Source organism: Dama dama, chromosome 22, assembly GCF_033118175.1.
Source record: "Dama dama isolate Ldn47 chromosome 22, ASM3311817v1, whole genome shotgun sequence".
NCBI classification, from domain to species: domain Eukaryota; kingdom Metazoa; phylum Chordata; class Mammalia; order Artiodactyla; family Cervidae; genus Dama; species Dama dama.
Window position 1 is genome coordinate 20,704,532 of NC_083702.1, and position 17,882 is coordinate 20,722,413.

Sequence of the window (17,882 nt, forward strand, 5' to 3'; positions counted from 1 at the left end):
AATGAAATGAAAGCTAGTTAACAGCATGGTGGTCATGTCCTTTGCCCCCCGATATCTTTTAAAAAGTGAAATCAATTCTCAAATGTACTTGCTAAAGGACAGACTAACTGATACACTACATATCCAAAGGCTCCTGTAATCTGGAGCTGTGTGATGAAATAAACTGTCTTCAAAATACCCAAGTTTAGAATTTCCTGTTTCAGTGACACAGTGATGAGAAATGTACTTTTGCCACTATTGCTTCACTCTGGGCCTTCACAGGGCAGTCTGTGAAGACCACAGACATTGTTTGATTATCACAGTAACCTGGCCACTCATGAGAAGAAGCAGGACTCTGGCCTGTAGAAGGTATGTGTTTCCTTCTCCTTCCTAATTCCTCGTCTCGTTTATCAGATTACAAATGCCAGTGTGGTTCGACTTAGGGACAATTGCTAAGCAAACAAATTAAAAAGATATTGGTATCTGTATTTGATATTTTGGCATTTGAATTTTGGGGAAAAGTAAGAATAAAATATGAAGTATTTGGAAGATTTCTTAAAATGTTCAAATTCTTGCCTGCAGACATTATTCAGGGGAATACATACATGTATAACTGCATTTGTTAATCAATGCAATTTAAAGCCAGAATTAATTGTAGATTGCACTGACTACAGAATCAATTGACTGAATTATTAAGGCACATTATTGACGTATTATAATTGTTGACCACAACTAAAGTTACCCTCAATGACTTAGCCTCAGGATCTTCCTGGAAGATTGTACCAACATTGTTCTTCCATAAATGATGTATGCTTTTTCTTATCATTTTATGATTTTATATCTTAGCCATTGTCAATTGTCAATTACTCATGTAAAATAAGTGTTTATTTAAAGACATTTTAACATTGTTTTGTCTTTATATGATATAAACTTTTGGAGAATTTAATATGTCATGTACCATATTTTCATGTAAAATATTTGATTTTTTAAATGATTTCTTAGAGCTCCACAATCACTCAAAATAGAAGAATTATTTGATAGCATCTCATTCCCTTTTCATAAATGAATGTCCCAATTAACATAATTTAGTGGAGTGTACGATATATGCCAATACTATTATTCCCTCATCTGTAGAAAGCTGTCTTTAACTTTTAATGGATTTTAAACTTACTGATATAATTGGTGCATTTTTTCACAATATGGACATTTAATTTGAACAAAGTTATTATAACAGTTTTAAAGTGTTTCTGTGAAATTTGACTTTATACTGATCAGGATATTACTATTCACGAACTTTTTCAGTAATCTACTAATTTTCATTTTTCAAATAAAGAAGTAACATTATGTCAAACAGAGAATATTCTTTTAAAATATTTATTTGTTTTTAACTGATTGATGATTGGTTTACAATACTGGTTTTATTTCATACATCAGCATGATGTCATACATCATACATGAATTACATCATACATGAATGTCATACATCAGCATGAATTAACCATAGGTGTACATATGTCATACATCATACATCAGCATGAATTAACCATAGATGTACATATGTCCTCTCCTTCTTGAATCTCCCTCTCACCTCCTGCCCTTTACCACCACTCTTGATTATTTAACACCAAATACTAATTTTAAAACTACTTACTCTATCCTGAAACAGTTGTCTAATGGTCTACTGAAATGAGAACCAAACTTGGATTTGCTCAGCTGCTAAATGAGTGCTCTTAACTGATCTCACACATCACCCAGTTTAACCCTTCAAGGCTTCTTGTGATTTTATACCCCATTTATTAACTACTTATGTAAAGTTTCCATAGAGCACCATCCTTGACATTAAACAGCCACAGAGATGAAGAACCAAAAGGAAAACTACTCAGAACCGAGTCTGGTTAAGGACAGCAGGAGACAGCAAATGAGAGGTAAGATGGTGAAAAGATCAATTTTAGCAGCTGGGCAGGAGAAAACCTACGTGGAATTAAACTTTCAAAATGCCTTTCGTTATGTCAATGGAATGACAGGAACTACCACTGCAAGTGTAAGCCTTTACCCGCTTACATGATTTTATTAATGAGGCTTACAGCTGGAGTTTGAAATACAGCATTCTAATATGACATATGTGCTGTGCTGTGCTTAGTCGCTCAGTTGTGTCCGACTCTTTGCAGTCCCATGGACTATAACCCGCCAGGCTCCTCTGTCTGTGCGGATTCTCCAGACATGGATACTGGAGAAGGTTGCCATGCCCTCTTCTAAGACTACCTACCCAGGCATTGCTGTAATTTGGAGTCTTTGATCCAGAAATTGTGAAGCCTTATATTCGCTGAAAAAGGAATGGTATATTCTGGGAGGAGGATTGCAATGTTGTTTTGGGGTCCAAGTTGATGTCTTTGAATTCTCATGGATGTGGGATCTTTTTTTCTAAAATAACTGTTTCCATTACTCCTTTCTCAGTGTTTCATTTTCTCTCCCTGTAGATTCACCATCAGCTCGAGAGAAGCTCATTATTGTGATCCTGGGAATCATCTGTTTTGTCTTGATGTATACTATAGTGAGAGTGATAACTTTTATTCCACGTAAGTCAGGTTTTGAAAGATTATGATTGAACCTTTCATTTTAATGATCATCAGTGCTTCTAAAATTTCATATTATTATGGAATAGAACTCTTATTTTAATGTGTGCATTTAGCCTAAGTATTGAAGGGTTATTCTGAGATTGTGCAAAATATAAATTACAGAATGATTGTAGGGAAAATTAAATATATACACAGATATTTTCTGATTTCATAACTCATAGATATACTTTGGGAAACTTAAACACCTTATTGAGAAAAACAAATTAATTCTTGAGATTGCTTGAACCAAGTATTGTAAGAGGTGGTGGAGTCTCTTCTCTAAGGTTTTTGAAATATACACACCCCAGGACAGAGGATCCTGGTGGGCTCCTGTCTATGGCAGAGTCAGACACAACTGATGCGACTTAGCAGCAACTGCAGCAGTCTTCATTACCTCATTAATTATTCTTAAAGCAATTTTTTCCAGATCATCCTAAATCCTAAAAACACAATGTTTAAACTAAAAACTAAAATTATTATGATTTATTTAAGTAAAGTCGCTCAGTCGTGTCCGACTCTTTGCGACCCCACGGACTGTAGCCCACCAGGCTCCTCTGTCCATGGGATTTTCCAGGCAAGAGTACTAGAGTGGGTTACCATTGCCTTCTCCAGGGGATCTTCCCGACCCAGGGATCAAACCCGGGTCTCCCGCATTGCAGACAGACGCTTTACCATCTGAGCCACCAGGAAGCCCCAATTAACTTATTTAACTCAAGTTAATATTTTAAAAGGTTACTTCCTTTTTTTTCTAGGTAACCAAATATCAGAACAGAATAATTCCTCTCCAGTAACAAAGCTCCAGAAAGGTACATAATGATTTCAAACACTAATATAAATATACTTTGTATTTTGTCTCTCTCTTAGAAATAGATTTTGGGGTAGAATATAAATTATAAATATTCCTGAATATTCATCATAAGAGAGATAGAAATAGATTTTGGGGTAGAACATAAATTATAAATATTCCTAAATATTTATCATAAGAGAGACAGAAATAGATTTTGGGGTAGAAAATAAATTATAATTATTCCTAAATATTCATCATAAGAGAGGCTTTCTCCCTATGCAACAATATGATCACCATATCCATTTTAGGCAATTGACTCTAATTTTATCTTGCTCTAAAACATAAAAAATATTGTTGTTCTAAAACAGAGGTTTTTAGTATCATATCTAAGAAACTGTTGCCTAATACAGGATCATAACTTTCACCTATGTTATCTAAAGCATTGTTTTTACTTTTTCATGTTTGTGCTTCATCCATTTTCCGTTAATTTTCACATGTGACCTAAGGGAAATATGATATCTTAAGCTAGTGAAAATAAGAAAAGATTTAGGGGTAGAAGATAAATTACAAAATCAGGCAACAAACTTGCCTAAATAATGATTATGGGAGAGTGTTTTTCCCTATGCAACAAGATGATCACCATATCCATTGTTGGCAATTGACTCCAATTTTTGCCTGCTGTAATATGGTAAAAGACAAATAATTTTGCTACTCTAGAATAAAAGATTCATTTCTTGATTTTTAGGACATATAAAGAGGAGATATTTTTATATGTTTGCTTTATATAAAGACATAAATTGGGGTAGGAGAGACTGACGCTGTGAAAGTATGAGTGAGATTTATTTTATATGTACCAGCCTTGAGGGCATATAGCTATGTTATATATATACATACATGTTTATATCTATGCATACATGTATGTTAATTTTTTGTCTTTTAAAATTCAAATTGCCTTTGAATAGTAATTCATAATCTTTCTCCAGAATTTCATTGTGGTTGTTGTCCAAAAGAGTGGTTTACATATTCCAACAATTGCTATTCTATTAGTTTGGAAAAAGAAACATTGGATGGGAGTTTGATGTCCTGCACTACTAAGAATTCTACTCTGCTTTACATAGATAATGAAGAGGAAATGGTAAGATATTAAGTGTTTCCAACACTTTATTAAAGGCTTGATTCAGTCAATATTATATTTGTTAGAGTTCACTTGTGTTTTTGTACATATTTGTAGTTGGCTTATTTTAAGATCTCTTAATATTCCATTAAACAATGGAATATGACTTTATGATACCTTATTTTCATTTTTAAACCATTAATGTCCATTTGGTGATTTCCAGTTCTTTTGCTCCTTGTTAGCAGGTGTTCTGATGGACGACCTTGTAAGGCTCACCTGTGTTGCCCACAGGATTCTCTCAACACAGGAGGAAAGACTGACCTGTGCCACCTGCTAGAGTTAGGTTAGGCATTGGGTGTTGGGAAGTAAGAGGCCCAGGTCACTTTCATCTGATGGTGGGGAGGATAGGTTCAGTTCAATCACTCACTCGAGTCCGACTCTTTGCGACCTCATGAACTGCAGCACGCCAGGCTTCCCTGTCCATCACCAACTCCCGGAGTTTACCCAAACCCATGCCCATTGAGTCACTGATGCCATCCAACCATCTCGTCCTCTGTCGTCCCCTATACAGTCAGTTCAGCTCAGTCACTCAGTCATGTCCGACTCTTTGCGAGCCCATGAATCACAGCACGCTACCTAGGTTGGTCATAACTTTCCTTCCAAAGAGTAAGCATCTTTTAATTTTATGGCTGCAATCACCATCTTCAGTGATTTTGGAACCCAGAAAAATAAAGTCTGACACTTTTTCCCCATCTATTTTCCATGAAGTGATGGGACCAGATGCCATGATCTTAGTTTTCTGAATGTTGAGCCTTAAGCCAACTTTTTCACTCTCCTCTTTCACTTTCATCAAGTCCCCTATACAAGATGCCCGTAATTATTGTTCCCGCACCTCCCATCTTGTTTCTCATCATGGAGAAGTCATTAGAGATTACAGAGGATTAGGGCTACTGGATAGTCTTAAACCTCTTCACTTTTCTCTTCCCACCATACAGGGTTCTTCTTTCTTGTGTCTTTCATTAGTCCCTGTGTCTACAGTTGAACTGAGCAGTGAGTAACAGACAGAAATGATTCTCTGACCCCTTGTCTCGTCCACTGGTTTCCACAGAAATAGTTTGCTTTGAGGTTTATCTAGTCAAAGAATGGTTTCAGACTCAGAAAACTAAATCTTCGGCTCTCATGTCACTTATTTTCTCAATTTCATTGCCTTAATTTTCTTCTAAAACTGAAATTCTGAGGAATGTAACATAGTAGAGAAATGCAATGATATACTCACAGTATCCAGAAAAAAAGAACATCACAGAATCTTAAAACTTATTTAAAGCCTTGTTATGTTAGTTTTGACATGAGTAAAAACTAAATTACATGAATCAGAATTTTCCTTACTGCACATATTCTATTCAATTACTCCACCTTCTTATCCCTCAGGCTTAATGTTAGATACAATTCACAGCTGTCAATATCCCCAAATTGATATACTAAGTGTATTCTTTTGTGGGATATGTACAACTAATTCATGTCTTTGTAAATACTCCCTTTATTAAATGGTCCTCAAAAATAACAAAATTCCTTTTTAACATTAGAAAACTGTGGAACTGATAAGTATAAAAGTTTGAATTAATTTTGAATCAAAAGTACAGATATGGTTAATATTTATTGCAATATTAAAAACTCCAACTTTCAACTTTTATGATTTTAGTATTACATTTGGAATTTAACATGCTCATTCTATTCAAAGAACTAATTTCAGTTCAGTTCAGTCGCTCAGTCAAGTCCAAATCTGAGACTCCATGGACTGCAGCATGCCAGGCTTCCTTATCCATCACCAACTCCTGGAGCTTGCTCAATCTCACATCCATTGAGTTTGCCATCCAATCATCTCATCCCCTGTCATCCTTTTCTCCTGCTTCAATCTTTCCCAGCATCAGGGTCTTTTCTAAAGAGTCATTTCTTCACAGCAAGTGACCAAAGTATTGGAGTTTCAACTTCAGCATCAGTCTTTCCAATGAATATTCAGGGCTGATTTCCTTTAAGCTTGACTGGTTTGATCTCCTTGCAGTCCAAGGGACTCTCAAGAGTCTTCTCCAACACCACAGATCAAAAGCATCAGTTCTTCAACACTCAGCTTTCCTTATGGTTCAACTCTCACATCCATATATGACTACTGGAAAAATCATAGCTTTGACTAGACGGACCTTTGTCGGCAATGTCTCTGCTTTTAATATGCTGTCTAGGTTGGTCATAGCTTTTCTTCCAAGGAGCAAGTGTTAATTTCAGGGCTGCAGTCACCATCTGCAGTGATTTTGGAGCCAAAGAAAATAAAGTCTGTAACTGTTTCCATTGTTTCCCCGTCTATTTACCATAAAGTGATAGGACCAGATGCCATGATCTTAGTTTTTCAAATGTTGAGTTTCAAGACAGCTTTTTCTCTCTTGTTTCACTTTCTTCAAGAGGCAATTCAGTTCCTCTTCGCTTTCTGGGCGTGTCATCTGCATATCTGAGGTTATTGAAATTTCTCCCGGCAATCTTGACTCCAGCTTGTGCTTCATTCAGCTTGCCATTTCCTATGATGTACTCTGCATATAAGTTAAATAAGCAGAGTGACAGTATACAGCTTTGACATACTTCTTTCCTTATTTGGAACCAGTCTGTTGTTCCATGTCTGATTCTAACCGTTGCTTGTTGGCCTGCATACAAATTTTTCAGGAAGGAGGTAAGGCAGGTAAGAAATACCAATTTCTCTGATATTCCAGTCTCTTTCAGAATTTTCCACAGTTGTGGTCCACACAGTCCAAGGCTTTGGTGTACTCAACTTTTATGTATTATAGTGTTAGATGTAAAATCTAACATACTCATTTTGTTCAAAGAACTAAAGATCCTATGAAAGAATGCATACTTTGACTTGCATTTTAAAAATTAATAAAAATTTTTCATAATGATATTTAAGTGAAAATTCTTTATTTTGGGCTAGAAATTTCTGATGTCCCTATCAATTATATCGTGGATTCCAGTCTTTCGTGAAGGTCGTGGTCAACCATGGATGTGGCTAAACCGTTCAATTTTCAAACTAAAGTAAGTTTTTAAAATGAATGCTGTATAGAAGAGGAAAAATAAAGAAATATTAATAATATGAATACATTTGTTTTCATTGAATTATAGAAAGCTGAAGAAGATGTTGAAAGTTAATAAAATGTTGATATAAATGTTCAAAAATGGGCTACTCTGTAGCCCATTTTCCTAATAACAAACTCTTACTGAAATTTTATTAAAAACATCATTACCCATTTTCAAAATATCTTTTATTACAGTTACATATTACTACTATTGCTTCATGAGTTGTCTTCATAGAATATAACAGAATTATGCACTTTTTTTTTCATAACAGGATAACAGACTATTTACGTGATGAACATAAGTGTGCTGTACTATCCTCAGGGGGCATAAAAGCAGAAGACTGTCAGACTCCAAATGCATATAATTGCAAGCATAAGCTTGAGAATTAAAAAGTGAGTTTGGGTGCTGTTGAGTAACTTTATCTTTTATGAAAAGGAAATGTTGTTATGATTACATAAATTTTTAAATGAATTATGTTATTTGTTTTAATAATGTTTTCAAAAACCATTGAAAGAAAACATCGAAATTCTGTAAATTCCTTCAATAAAAATTCCTTCAATAAATTCCTTCAATTAAAAAATCAAAATAAGCATAAAGATAAAGGTTCAAAAAAAAATAAAAAAATAAAAATTAAAAATAAAAATTAAAAAACATTTCCTTCAATAAAAAATAAATTAATTTTAAAAACACTGTTGAAATATAATATGCACACCGAAAAGTATAGATATCACTCCTTTTGTGTCTGGCCTTTTTTACTCAACGATATGTTTATGGCTTTCAAACTTTCTAAAATGTCACGTTTCCTGAGTCTGTTTACATGAAATATCAAAAAATTTGATATTTGAGAACAAGGACCAAAAGGAGCAATTACCAAGAGCTATGGGGAGATGAGAAAGGAAATGACTGCTACTTGATCAGTGACGAATATTTTCTAGATATTGATAGTGGTGATGGTTGTAAAATGTGAACATATTTAAAATCACTGATTTATATAGTTTAAATAGATGGATTTTATGGTGTGCAAATTGTACCTCAATAAATCTGTTTAAAATAAAAACTTTTTAGGACTGCATGTAAAATTTAAAATAATTTATAAAGAGAGTCATCTTTAAAATATTGGCTGTTCCAGTCAATATGCTTTATCCTTCCATGAGTTAGATTTTCTTTAAATTTTCCCTGTCAGATTTTGTGTTTCTCTATTTTGAGATGTTAAATACACATGGGTGTTTCATAGTCATGATTTTGTAAATGACACTCTTATTTTAAAAATTTTAGTAATTTTTGGTGCAGTAAAGAGTAATATATTGAGGTTTACATGTTGGTCTTATAGTCAATAATTTCTCTGACTTTTTGTATTAAGTCCATCATTTCAAATATTTATTCTTATGGATTTTATATGAGATTAGTATATATATAATAGTTGTTCATGTCTTTTGTTCAGGTGCAATTATTTTTTTTCTTGACTTATGTTCATAGACTACAATTTAATTTCCAAAGTTGAATAGAAGGTACAGTAAAGATTCTGTATCTATCTCTTCTTAGTCAAGGAAGAGATTTCAATATTTCATCCTTAAGAGATTTATCTTAAGGTTTTTTTATCATATGTTTCTCATGTGAAACCATAATATTCTCATATTTCAAACAAATTTTATAATCAATTGATGTTGATATTACATTTGCATTATTTTCCATCAGTTGGAATGGTAAATGTTTTCTTTGTATAACGATTATGAAATAAATTACCTTTATTTCTTCCATTAAACCAATATTAAACCAATCTTGCACTTCTGAAATAAAATCACAGTGATCATCTGTGTTGCCCGTTTTCTTAAAAAATCAATGCATATGTTATATCTAGATTAAGCTATTTTTCTTCATCTACATTCACAAAGAACTTTAACTGAGTTTTCAGTTATGTTACGTACTTGACAGGTTGTTACGAAAGCTATTATTAGGAAGTATTTCTCTTTTTCTTTTACCTGAAACTTTGTGAAAGAGTACTGCTACATTTTTACTTGTTATTATTCACTACCAATGCCATCTGAGCATCTAGAACTATTTTGTAGAAAGGTTTATATAATGAACTTAATATTTTACAATATACGTTAGGTTTACACAGGTTTCTATTTGCTGTGCTTTATTTTGGTGATTTGGATTTTAGGATTTTTCTATTTTATATGGACACTAAAATGTATTCATAATATTGCTTTTTATCTGTTTAGTATCTGTAAAAACTATACATTATCCCTTTATTTGTTATACATGTAAAGATTTGATTCCTCTCCAAAAAAAAAAAAAAAAAAGTATATTTGCCTCACCTCATGGCTTTTGGGTCTTGCTTCCCCAAACAGGTATTGAACTTGGGCTATCACCAGTGAAAGCATGGAGTCTTTACCACTGAACCACCTGGAAATTCCCCCTTTTCAATTTTTTTCAGCAGTCTTTTATCCATTTTATTAAATATATTCAATAAGAATACATTTGGTCTTGTTGTTTCTCCATATTGCAATTTTGTCCTTTGTCTTGATTTTGCACTAATTATTGCTTTCTTCCTTCTACTTCATTTGGTTTTAATTTCACCTAATTTTACCTTTTTCATTTTTAATTTCTTGTGACGCAAGCTTGGATTTCTACTTTGTTTTGTTTTATTTCATTTGTTAAGTAAGCATATAAGACAGTCAATACTTCACAAGACAGACATTTGGTTTTATATTTATCTTGAAATTCTTATAAAATTTTTGAACATTCATTCATATGCCTGGAGAATCCCCATGGACAGAGGAGCCTGGCGGGCTACAGTCCATGGGGTCACGAAGAGTCAGACACGACGGAACAACTAATCACAGCACCCACCTTTCAAGCGCCCAGTTGTCAACCTGTCTAGAGGCTAATGCAGTGACACCACTACTGTATGCTATGTGAATATGCCTGGAAATATGATTTATGGTGTATTTTTCAAGTTTTCTGTTTGCTGTTAGTTTCATTGATCTTTTATATAGCTTTTCTGACTCTATTTATTTCCCCTTCAATCTTTGTTATTTCCTTCAGTTGATTAAATTTGGTCCTTGTTCTTCTTTCTGAGGTTCTGTGAAGTGGAAGATCAAGTTGTTCATTTGATCTCTTTGTTTCTTCTTAACGTTGGTGTTTCTTTGCACATTCATTGTGCAAAATCTTTTAAGTTTAACTAGGCCCCATTTGTATTTTTGTTTTTATTTCCATTCCTCTGCAAGGTGGGTCTTGCTGTGATTTATGTCAGAGGGTGTTATGCCTCTGTTTTCCTCTAAGAGTTTTAATAGTTTCTGGTGTTAAATTTAGATCTTAAATCCATTTTGAGTTTATCTTTGATTATGGTGTTAGAAAGTGTTCTAGTTTCATTCTTTAACATATGGTTGACCGGTTTTCCCAGCATTTGAATGAGTTCTAATGAGGTGGATGAAACTGCAGCCTATTATACAGAGGGAACTAAACCAGAAAGAGAACCATCAATACACTATGTTAATGCATATATATGGACTTTAGAAAGAAGGTAACAATGATCCTATATGCAAGGCAACAAAAGAGACACAGATATAAAGAACAGACTTTTGGTTGTATGTGGGAGAAGGCGAGGGTGGGATGATTTGAGAGAATAGCATTGAAACATGTATATTACCATATATAAAATAGATGACCAGTGCAAGATGGATGCATGAAGCAGGACACTCAGAGCTGGTGCTCTGGGACAACCCAGAGGGATGGGGCAGGAAGGAAGGTGGGAGGGGTGGTTCTTGGATGGGGTAACACACGTGCACCCATGGCTGATTCATGTTGATGTATGAGAAAAATACCACAATATTTTAAAGTAATTATCCTCCAATTAAAATAAATTAATTGATTTTTAAAAAAGACTACTGGAGTGGGCTAGCATTTCATATTCCCTGAAGGATCTTCCTGACCCAGGGATCAAACCCTCATCTCCTGCATTGGCAGGCAGTTTCTTTACCACGAGGGCCACCTGGGAAACCCCATTGAAATAATATTCACACATTTAAAGATATAGGTATCATTTCTTTTGTGTCTCACTTTTTTTGCTCAAGAGTATGTTTATGGCATTCAAACTTCTAAAAGATTGCATATTGTGTGAGCCCATTTCCATGTAATATCAAAAACAGGAGTAGAGAGACCAAAAGTAGATTAGTGATTCTAAGGGTTGTGAAGAGATGGGAATAGGAAAAGTCTGCAAACTGATTAGTGATGAATGCTTTCTAGATTTTGATAGTAGTGATGGCTGTAAACTGTGAATAATTTTACAATCATGGATTTATATATTTTAAATGGATACATTTTATGCTCTGTAAATCAGACCTCAATAAAGTTTTTTAAAAATAACGGCTTTGGGACTGCATTTAATCTTTAAAATAATTTCTGAAATAATCATCTTACAATACTGACTCTCCCAGTCAATATCATGCTTTATCCTTCCAACCAATTAGGTTTTCTTTAAATTCTCCCTATTTTATTGATCAATTTTTATTATTTGGTTATTTGTGTGACCCTGTTCAGCATGTGGTAGCTTGGTTCAGTGACCAGGGATCAAATGCCCAATCCCCGCACTGGGAAGCAGGTAATTCGAACCACTGGACCACCAGCGAAATCCCCCTATAATATTTTACAGTTTCCAATATTGAAAGTCCACACAAATATGGACACTTCATAGCCATGCTTTTCTAAATAGCAATTTTGTTTTTAAATTTGCAGCAGTTGTTGCTGCTGCAAATAGAATTGTGCCCAATGACTTCTCTGATTGTATGTATTAATTTTATCATTTCAAATATATATTCCTCTGGATTTTTTATATAAATAGATAGTGCATCTCTGAAGAATCACATTTTATTTCTTCCCTCCAGTGCAATAACTTTTTCTTGTTATTCTTTTATTTTTTCCTGTTGTTCTTGATTTTGACTTATTTTTACCCAATTGGCTTTTATTTCCAATGTTGAACAGGTGGTGCCGTAAAGGTCTTATAAGTATCCTTCCTATACTGGGGGAAAATGCTTCAATATTTCCTGCTCAAATAGGAGGTGTTTTGGGGGGTTTTTTCATATACCTTTCTCACATGAAAGCAATTCCATATTATTCATAATTTTCCTGTAGGTTTTATATGCAATCAGTCATGTTACCATTTTACTATTTTCCTTTCAATAGAATGAGAAAATTTTTAAATGTTTTTGAAATATCTCTTTCCTTCAATGTTGACCAATTATACATTCCTGAAATAAAACAACAAAAATCATCCTGTATTTTCCTCCTTTGAAAAATCACTGCAAATATCATATTTAGAGTAGGATGGTTTTTTTCATCCATTATCACAAAGAGTTTGGACTGAATCCATTAATACTATGTAACTTGACATGTTTTGTTATCAAGGATCTATGGAAGTCTCTGTTTTATGGTGGAAGACCTGCAATAGTTTTAAGTGTTATTATTCACTACTGTTACCATTAGAGCTCCTAGAATTTTTTGCAGGAAGGTTTACACAGTGAACTTAATATATTTAACACATGTTAAGGTTATACAGGTTTATAGTTGTTGTACTACATTTGGTAATTTGCATTTTCTAGACATTCTATTTCATATAGATAGTAAAATGGCTTCATAATACAGCTTTACTGTCTGTTTAACATCCGTAAAAGCCATAATGGTTTTGTCACGTTTCAGTTCAGTTCAGTCACTCAGTCATGTCCAACTCTTTGCAACCCCATGGACCACAGCATGCCAGCCTTCCCTGTCCATCACCAACACCCAGAGCTTGGTCAAACTCATGTCCATCGACTCAGTGACACTATCCAACCATCTCACTCTCTGTTGTCCCCTTCTCCCACCTTCAGTCTTTCCCAGCATCACTGTCTTTTCCAATGAGTCAGTTCCTCCCATCAGGTGGCCAAAGTATTGGAGTTTCAGCTGCAGGACCAGTCCTTCCAATGAATATTTAAGACTGATTTTCCCCAGGATGGACTGTTTTGATCTCCTCCAGTCCAAGGGACTCTCAAGAGTCTTCTCCAATACCATGGTTCAAAAGCATCAATTTTTCAGTGCTCAGCTCTCTATATGGTCCAACTCTCACTACATGCATGGCTAGTGAAAAACCAAGCTTTGACTAGATGGATCCTTGTCAGCAAAGTAACGTCTCTGATTTTAGTATGCTGTCTAGGTTGGTCATAGCTTTCCTTTCAAGGAGTAAGCATCTTTCAATTTCATGGCTGCAGTCAAATCTGCAATGATTTTGGAGTCCAAAAAACTGAAGTCTCTCACTGTTTCCATTGTTTCCCCATCTTTTTGCCATGAAGTGATGGGACTGGATGCCATGATCTTCACTTTTTGAATGGTAAGTTTTAAGCCAGCTTTTTCACTCTCCTATTTCATTTTCATCAAGAGGCTCTTTAGGTCTTCTCTTTCTGTCATACGGGTGGTATCATCTGCGTATCTGAGGTTATTGATATTTCTCCCAGCAATCGTGATTCCAGCTTGTGCTTCATCCAGCCTGGTATTTCTCATGATGTACTCTGCATACAAGTAAAATAAGCAGGGTGACTATATACAGCCTTGATGTACTCCTTTCCCAATTAGGAACTAGTCTGTTGTTCCTTGTCCAGTTCTAACTGTTGCTTCTTGACCTGCATACAGATTTCTCAGGAGACAGGCCAGGTGGTCTGGTAGTCCTATCTCTTGAAGAATTTTGCACAGTTTGTTGTGATCTACACAGTCAAAGGCTTTGGTGTAATCAACAAAGCAGAAGAAGGAGCAGAATAACTTCTCTCTGATAGCAAGATTCCAGAAAGGTACATAATGATTTAAATCTCTGATGTAAATGCAACTTGTATTTTGTCCCTATCTTAGGCTAGTGAACATAAGAAAAGATTAAGGCATAGAACATAACTCATAAAATCAGGCAACAAACATTCCTAAGGAATGATCATGGGAGAGTGCTTTCCCTAAGCTACAGTATGATCACCATGTCCATTGTTGGCAAATGACTCCAATTTTCACCTGCTGTAACATGGTAAAAGACAAATAATTTTGCTATTCTAAAATAGAAGTTTCATTTCTTGATTTTCAAGATGTGTTAAGAGAAGATAATGTTTATTTTATATGGAGACATAAATTGGGGTATGAGAGACTGACCCTGTCTGTGAATGTATGAGTGAGATTTGTTTTATATGTACCATCCTAGAGGGTGCATAGATATGTTTTATGTGTGTATATATATATACATACTTACATACCTGTTTATATCTATGCATACATGTAAGTTAACTTCTATTTTTTTTAATTCAAATTGCCTTTGGATAGTAACTCACAATCTTTCTCCAGAATTTCGCTGTGGTTGCTGTCCAAAAGAGTAGTTTACATATTCCAACGATTGCTATTCTATTCGTTTGTGGAAAAAAGTGTTGAATGCGAGTTTGATGTCCTGCACTACTTAGAATTCTATTCTGTTTTATATAGATAATGAAAAGGAAAAGATAAGATATTAAACGTTTCCAATACTTTGTTAAAGGCTTGATTTGGTCCATATTATCTTTGTTAGAATTCACTTGTGTTTTCGTACATATTTGTAGTTTGTCTAGTGATATTTATATTAGTATAGAATTTGTATTGTATACAAATATTAATATTTGTAGTTTGTCTAAGATCTATTAATACTCCATTAAACAATGGAATATAGCTTTATGATACTTTATTTACATTTTTAAACCATTAATGCACATGTGGCGATTTCCAGTTCTTCTGCTCCTTGTTAGCAGGTGTTCTGATGGACCCCCTTGTAAGGCTCACCTGTGTTGCCCATATGATTTTTCTCAACACAGGAGAAAAATCTGTGCCACCCCCTACAGCCAGGTCAATTTCCCCTTCTTATTCCTCAGGCTTAATGTTAGATACTATTCACAGCTGTCAATATCCCCAAGTTGTTATACAAGGTGTATTCTTTTGTGGGATCTCTACAATTAATTCATGTCTTTGTAAATTTCCCTTTGTTAAATGGCCCTAAAAAAAAAAAAAAAAAAGAATTTTCCTCATTAACATTAGAAAACAGAGAAACTGATAAGTATAAATGTTTAAGTTAATTTTGAATCAAAAGTACAGACATTGGTTAATATTTATGGCAATATTAAAAGCTTTCAGCTTTCAACTTTTTGTATTTTAGTGTTACATTAGAATCTAACATGCTCATTTATAGCATGGTAAAGAATGAAAGACCCTATTAAAAAAACACATCTTTACTTACCTTTTAAAAATTAATGAAAACATTTCATTAGAAACTGTTCAAGTGAAAATTCTTTATTTGGGGCTAGAAATTTCTGATATCCCTATCAATTATATCATGGATTCCAGTCTCTTGTGAAGATCGCAGTCATCCATGGATGTGGCTAAATGGTTCAACTTGAAAACTACAATAAGTTTTTTTTAAAAGATTGCTATATAGAGGAGGAAAAGTACATAAAGAGAAATTTTTTAAAACAATATAAATGCATTTGTTTTAGTCAAATTATAGAAAGCTGAAGGAAGATGTTGAAAGTTAATAAAATGTTGATATCAATGTTGAAAAATAGGCTACTCTGTAGTCTATTTTCCCAATAACAAACTCATTGAAATCTTGTTAAAGACATAATTAACCATTTTAAAATATCTTGTATTCTAGTTACTTGGAAAATGCCATTGTTTCATGAGTTGTCTTCATAGACTATAATAGAATTATGCATTTTTTTCTATTATAGGATAGAAGACTCTTTACCTGGTGAACGTACTGTGTTATACTAACCTTATGGGGAATAAGAGCAGAAAGTTGCCAGTTTCCAAAGGCATATAATTGCAAGCATAAGCCTGAGAATTAAAATATGAGTTTGGATGCTTGTGAGTAACTTGACCTTTTATGAAATGGAAATAATATTCTGATTGTATAAAATTTTAAATGAATTGTATTATTTTTTCTGATAATGAATGTTTTTTCAAAAACAATTGAAATATAATTGTGTGTGCTCATTTGCTCAGTCGTGTCCAACTCTTTGAGACCACATGGACTGTAGCCTAGCAGGCTTCTCTGTCCAAGGAATTCTCCAGTTAAGAATACTGGACTGGTTCTATTTCCAGTTTTTTAAGGAATCTCCACACTGTTCTCCATAGTGGCTGTACCAGTTTGCATTCCCACCAACAGCGAAGGAGGGTTCCCTTTGCTCCACACCCTCTCCAGCTATTATTGCGTGTCAACATTTTGATGGTGGCCATTCTGACCAGTGTGAGATGATACCTCATTCTGGTTTTTGCTTTGATTTCATTTCTCTAATAATGAGTGATGTTGAGCATCTTTTCATGTCTTTATTCACCATCTGTATGTCTTCTTTGGAGAAATGTCTGTTTAGTTCTTTGGCCCACTTTCTGATTGGGTTGTTCATTTTTTTGGTATCAAGTTGCATGAGCTGCTTATATAGTTTGGAGTTCTTTGTCAGTTTCATCTGCTGCTGTTTTCTCCCATTCTGAAGGCTGCCTTTCCAACTTGCTTATAGTTTCCTTTGTTCTGCAAAAGCTTTTAAGTAGAATTAGGTCCCATTTGTATTTTTATTTCCATTACTCTTTGTGAGGCAAGAAGAAGTAATGCAGCTTAGATTAGGAATAGGCCTTCCTACTTGGTAAGATTATCAGGCCACCTGGATACAACCAATTAGCCAATTAGGACCAATTAGCTTTCACTTAATATTGACCGCTGGTTGCCAATTAGGAAATTAGGAACGGGGCGGAAACCTCCAGGAAAGCCCCGCGCGCACAAAAGTATTGACCAATGAAATTGCTTTGCAAACATGTAACCAATCCGCTTCTCACCCTATAAATTTGTGTAACAGCTTAGGCTTGGGGCTCTCTGACCCACACCACTGCGTTGGTTGTGGGCAGAGAGTCCTGGCTTGAGTCAGTAATAAACTTCCCTTCCTGCGAGTTGCATTGTCTTGGAGGCCTTCTTTCTTCCCGCTTGGGGATTCGGACATCGGGCATAACATTTGGGGGCTCGTCCGGGATCCCTTTACCGGGGGAAGAGAACACTTCCAGGACAGAGGGGAAGGATAGATAATAGCACCAGTGCTCAGGAAAACTCAGGGGGCCCCAAAACCCAGCACTGTGTTGTCAGCTGTCCGTGTGTTTGTCTTTGGCTCTCAGTGTTTGTGTGTGTGCCGGCATTGTCTCAGGCAGGACCGGAAGTCCAGAGTAAAACCGGGGCTCTGCTGTAAAGCAGGGAGGTATCTGG

At 34.8% G+C, this 17,882-nt stretch overlaps 1 protein-coding gene across 1 annotated transcript; it reads left to right on the forward strand.

Annotated features, from left to right (window-relative positions):
- Positions 1-251: 251 nt before the first annotated feature.
- On the forward strand, positions 252-10,087 carry LOC133043769 (NKG2-A/NKG2-B type II integral membrane protein-like). The gene is made up of 8 exons (XM_061124995.1): positions 252-348; positions 1,794-1,904; positions 2,457-2,555; positions 3,347-3,400; positions 4,365-4,516; positions 7,467-7,567; positions 7,881-8,001; positions 9,961-10,087. Exons 2-7 carry the CDS (start codon positions 1,835-1,837, stop codon positions 7,996-7,998), a joined length of 594 nt encoding a protein of 197 aa, XP_060980978.1. The 5' UTR covers positions 252-348; positions 1,794-1,834; the 3' UTR covers positions 7,999-8,001; positions 9,961-10,087.
- The last annotated feature ends 7,795 nt before the right edge of the window (positions 10,088-17,882 follow it).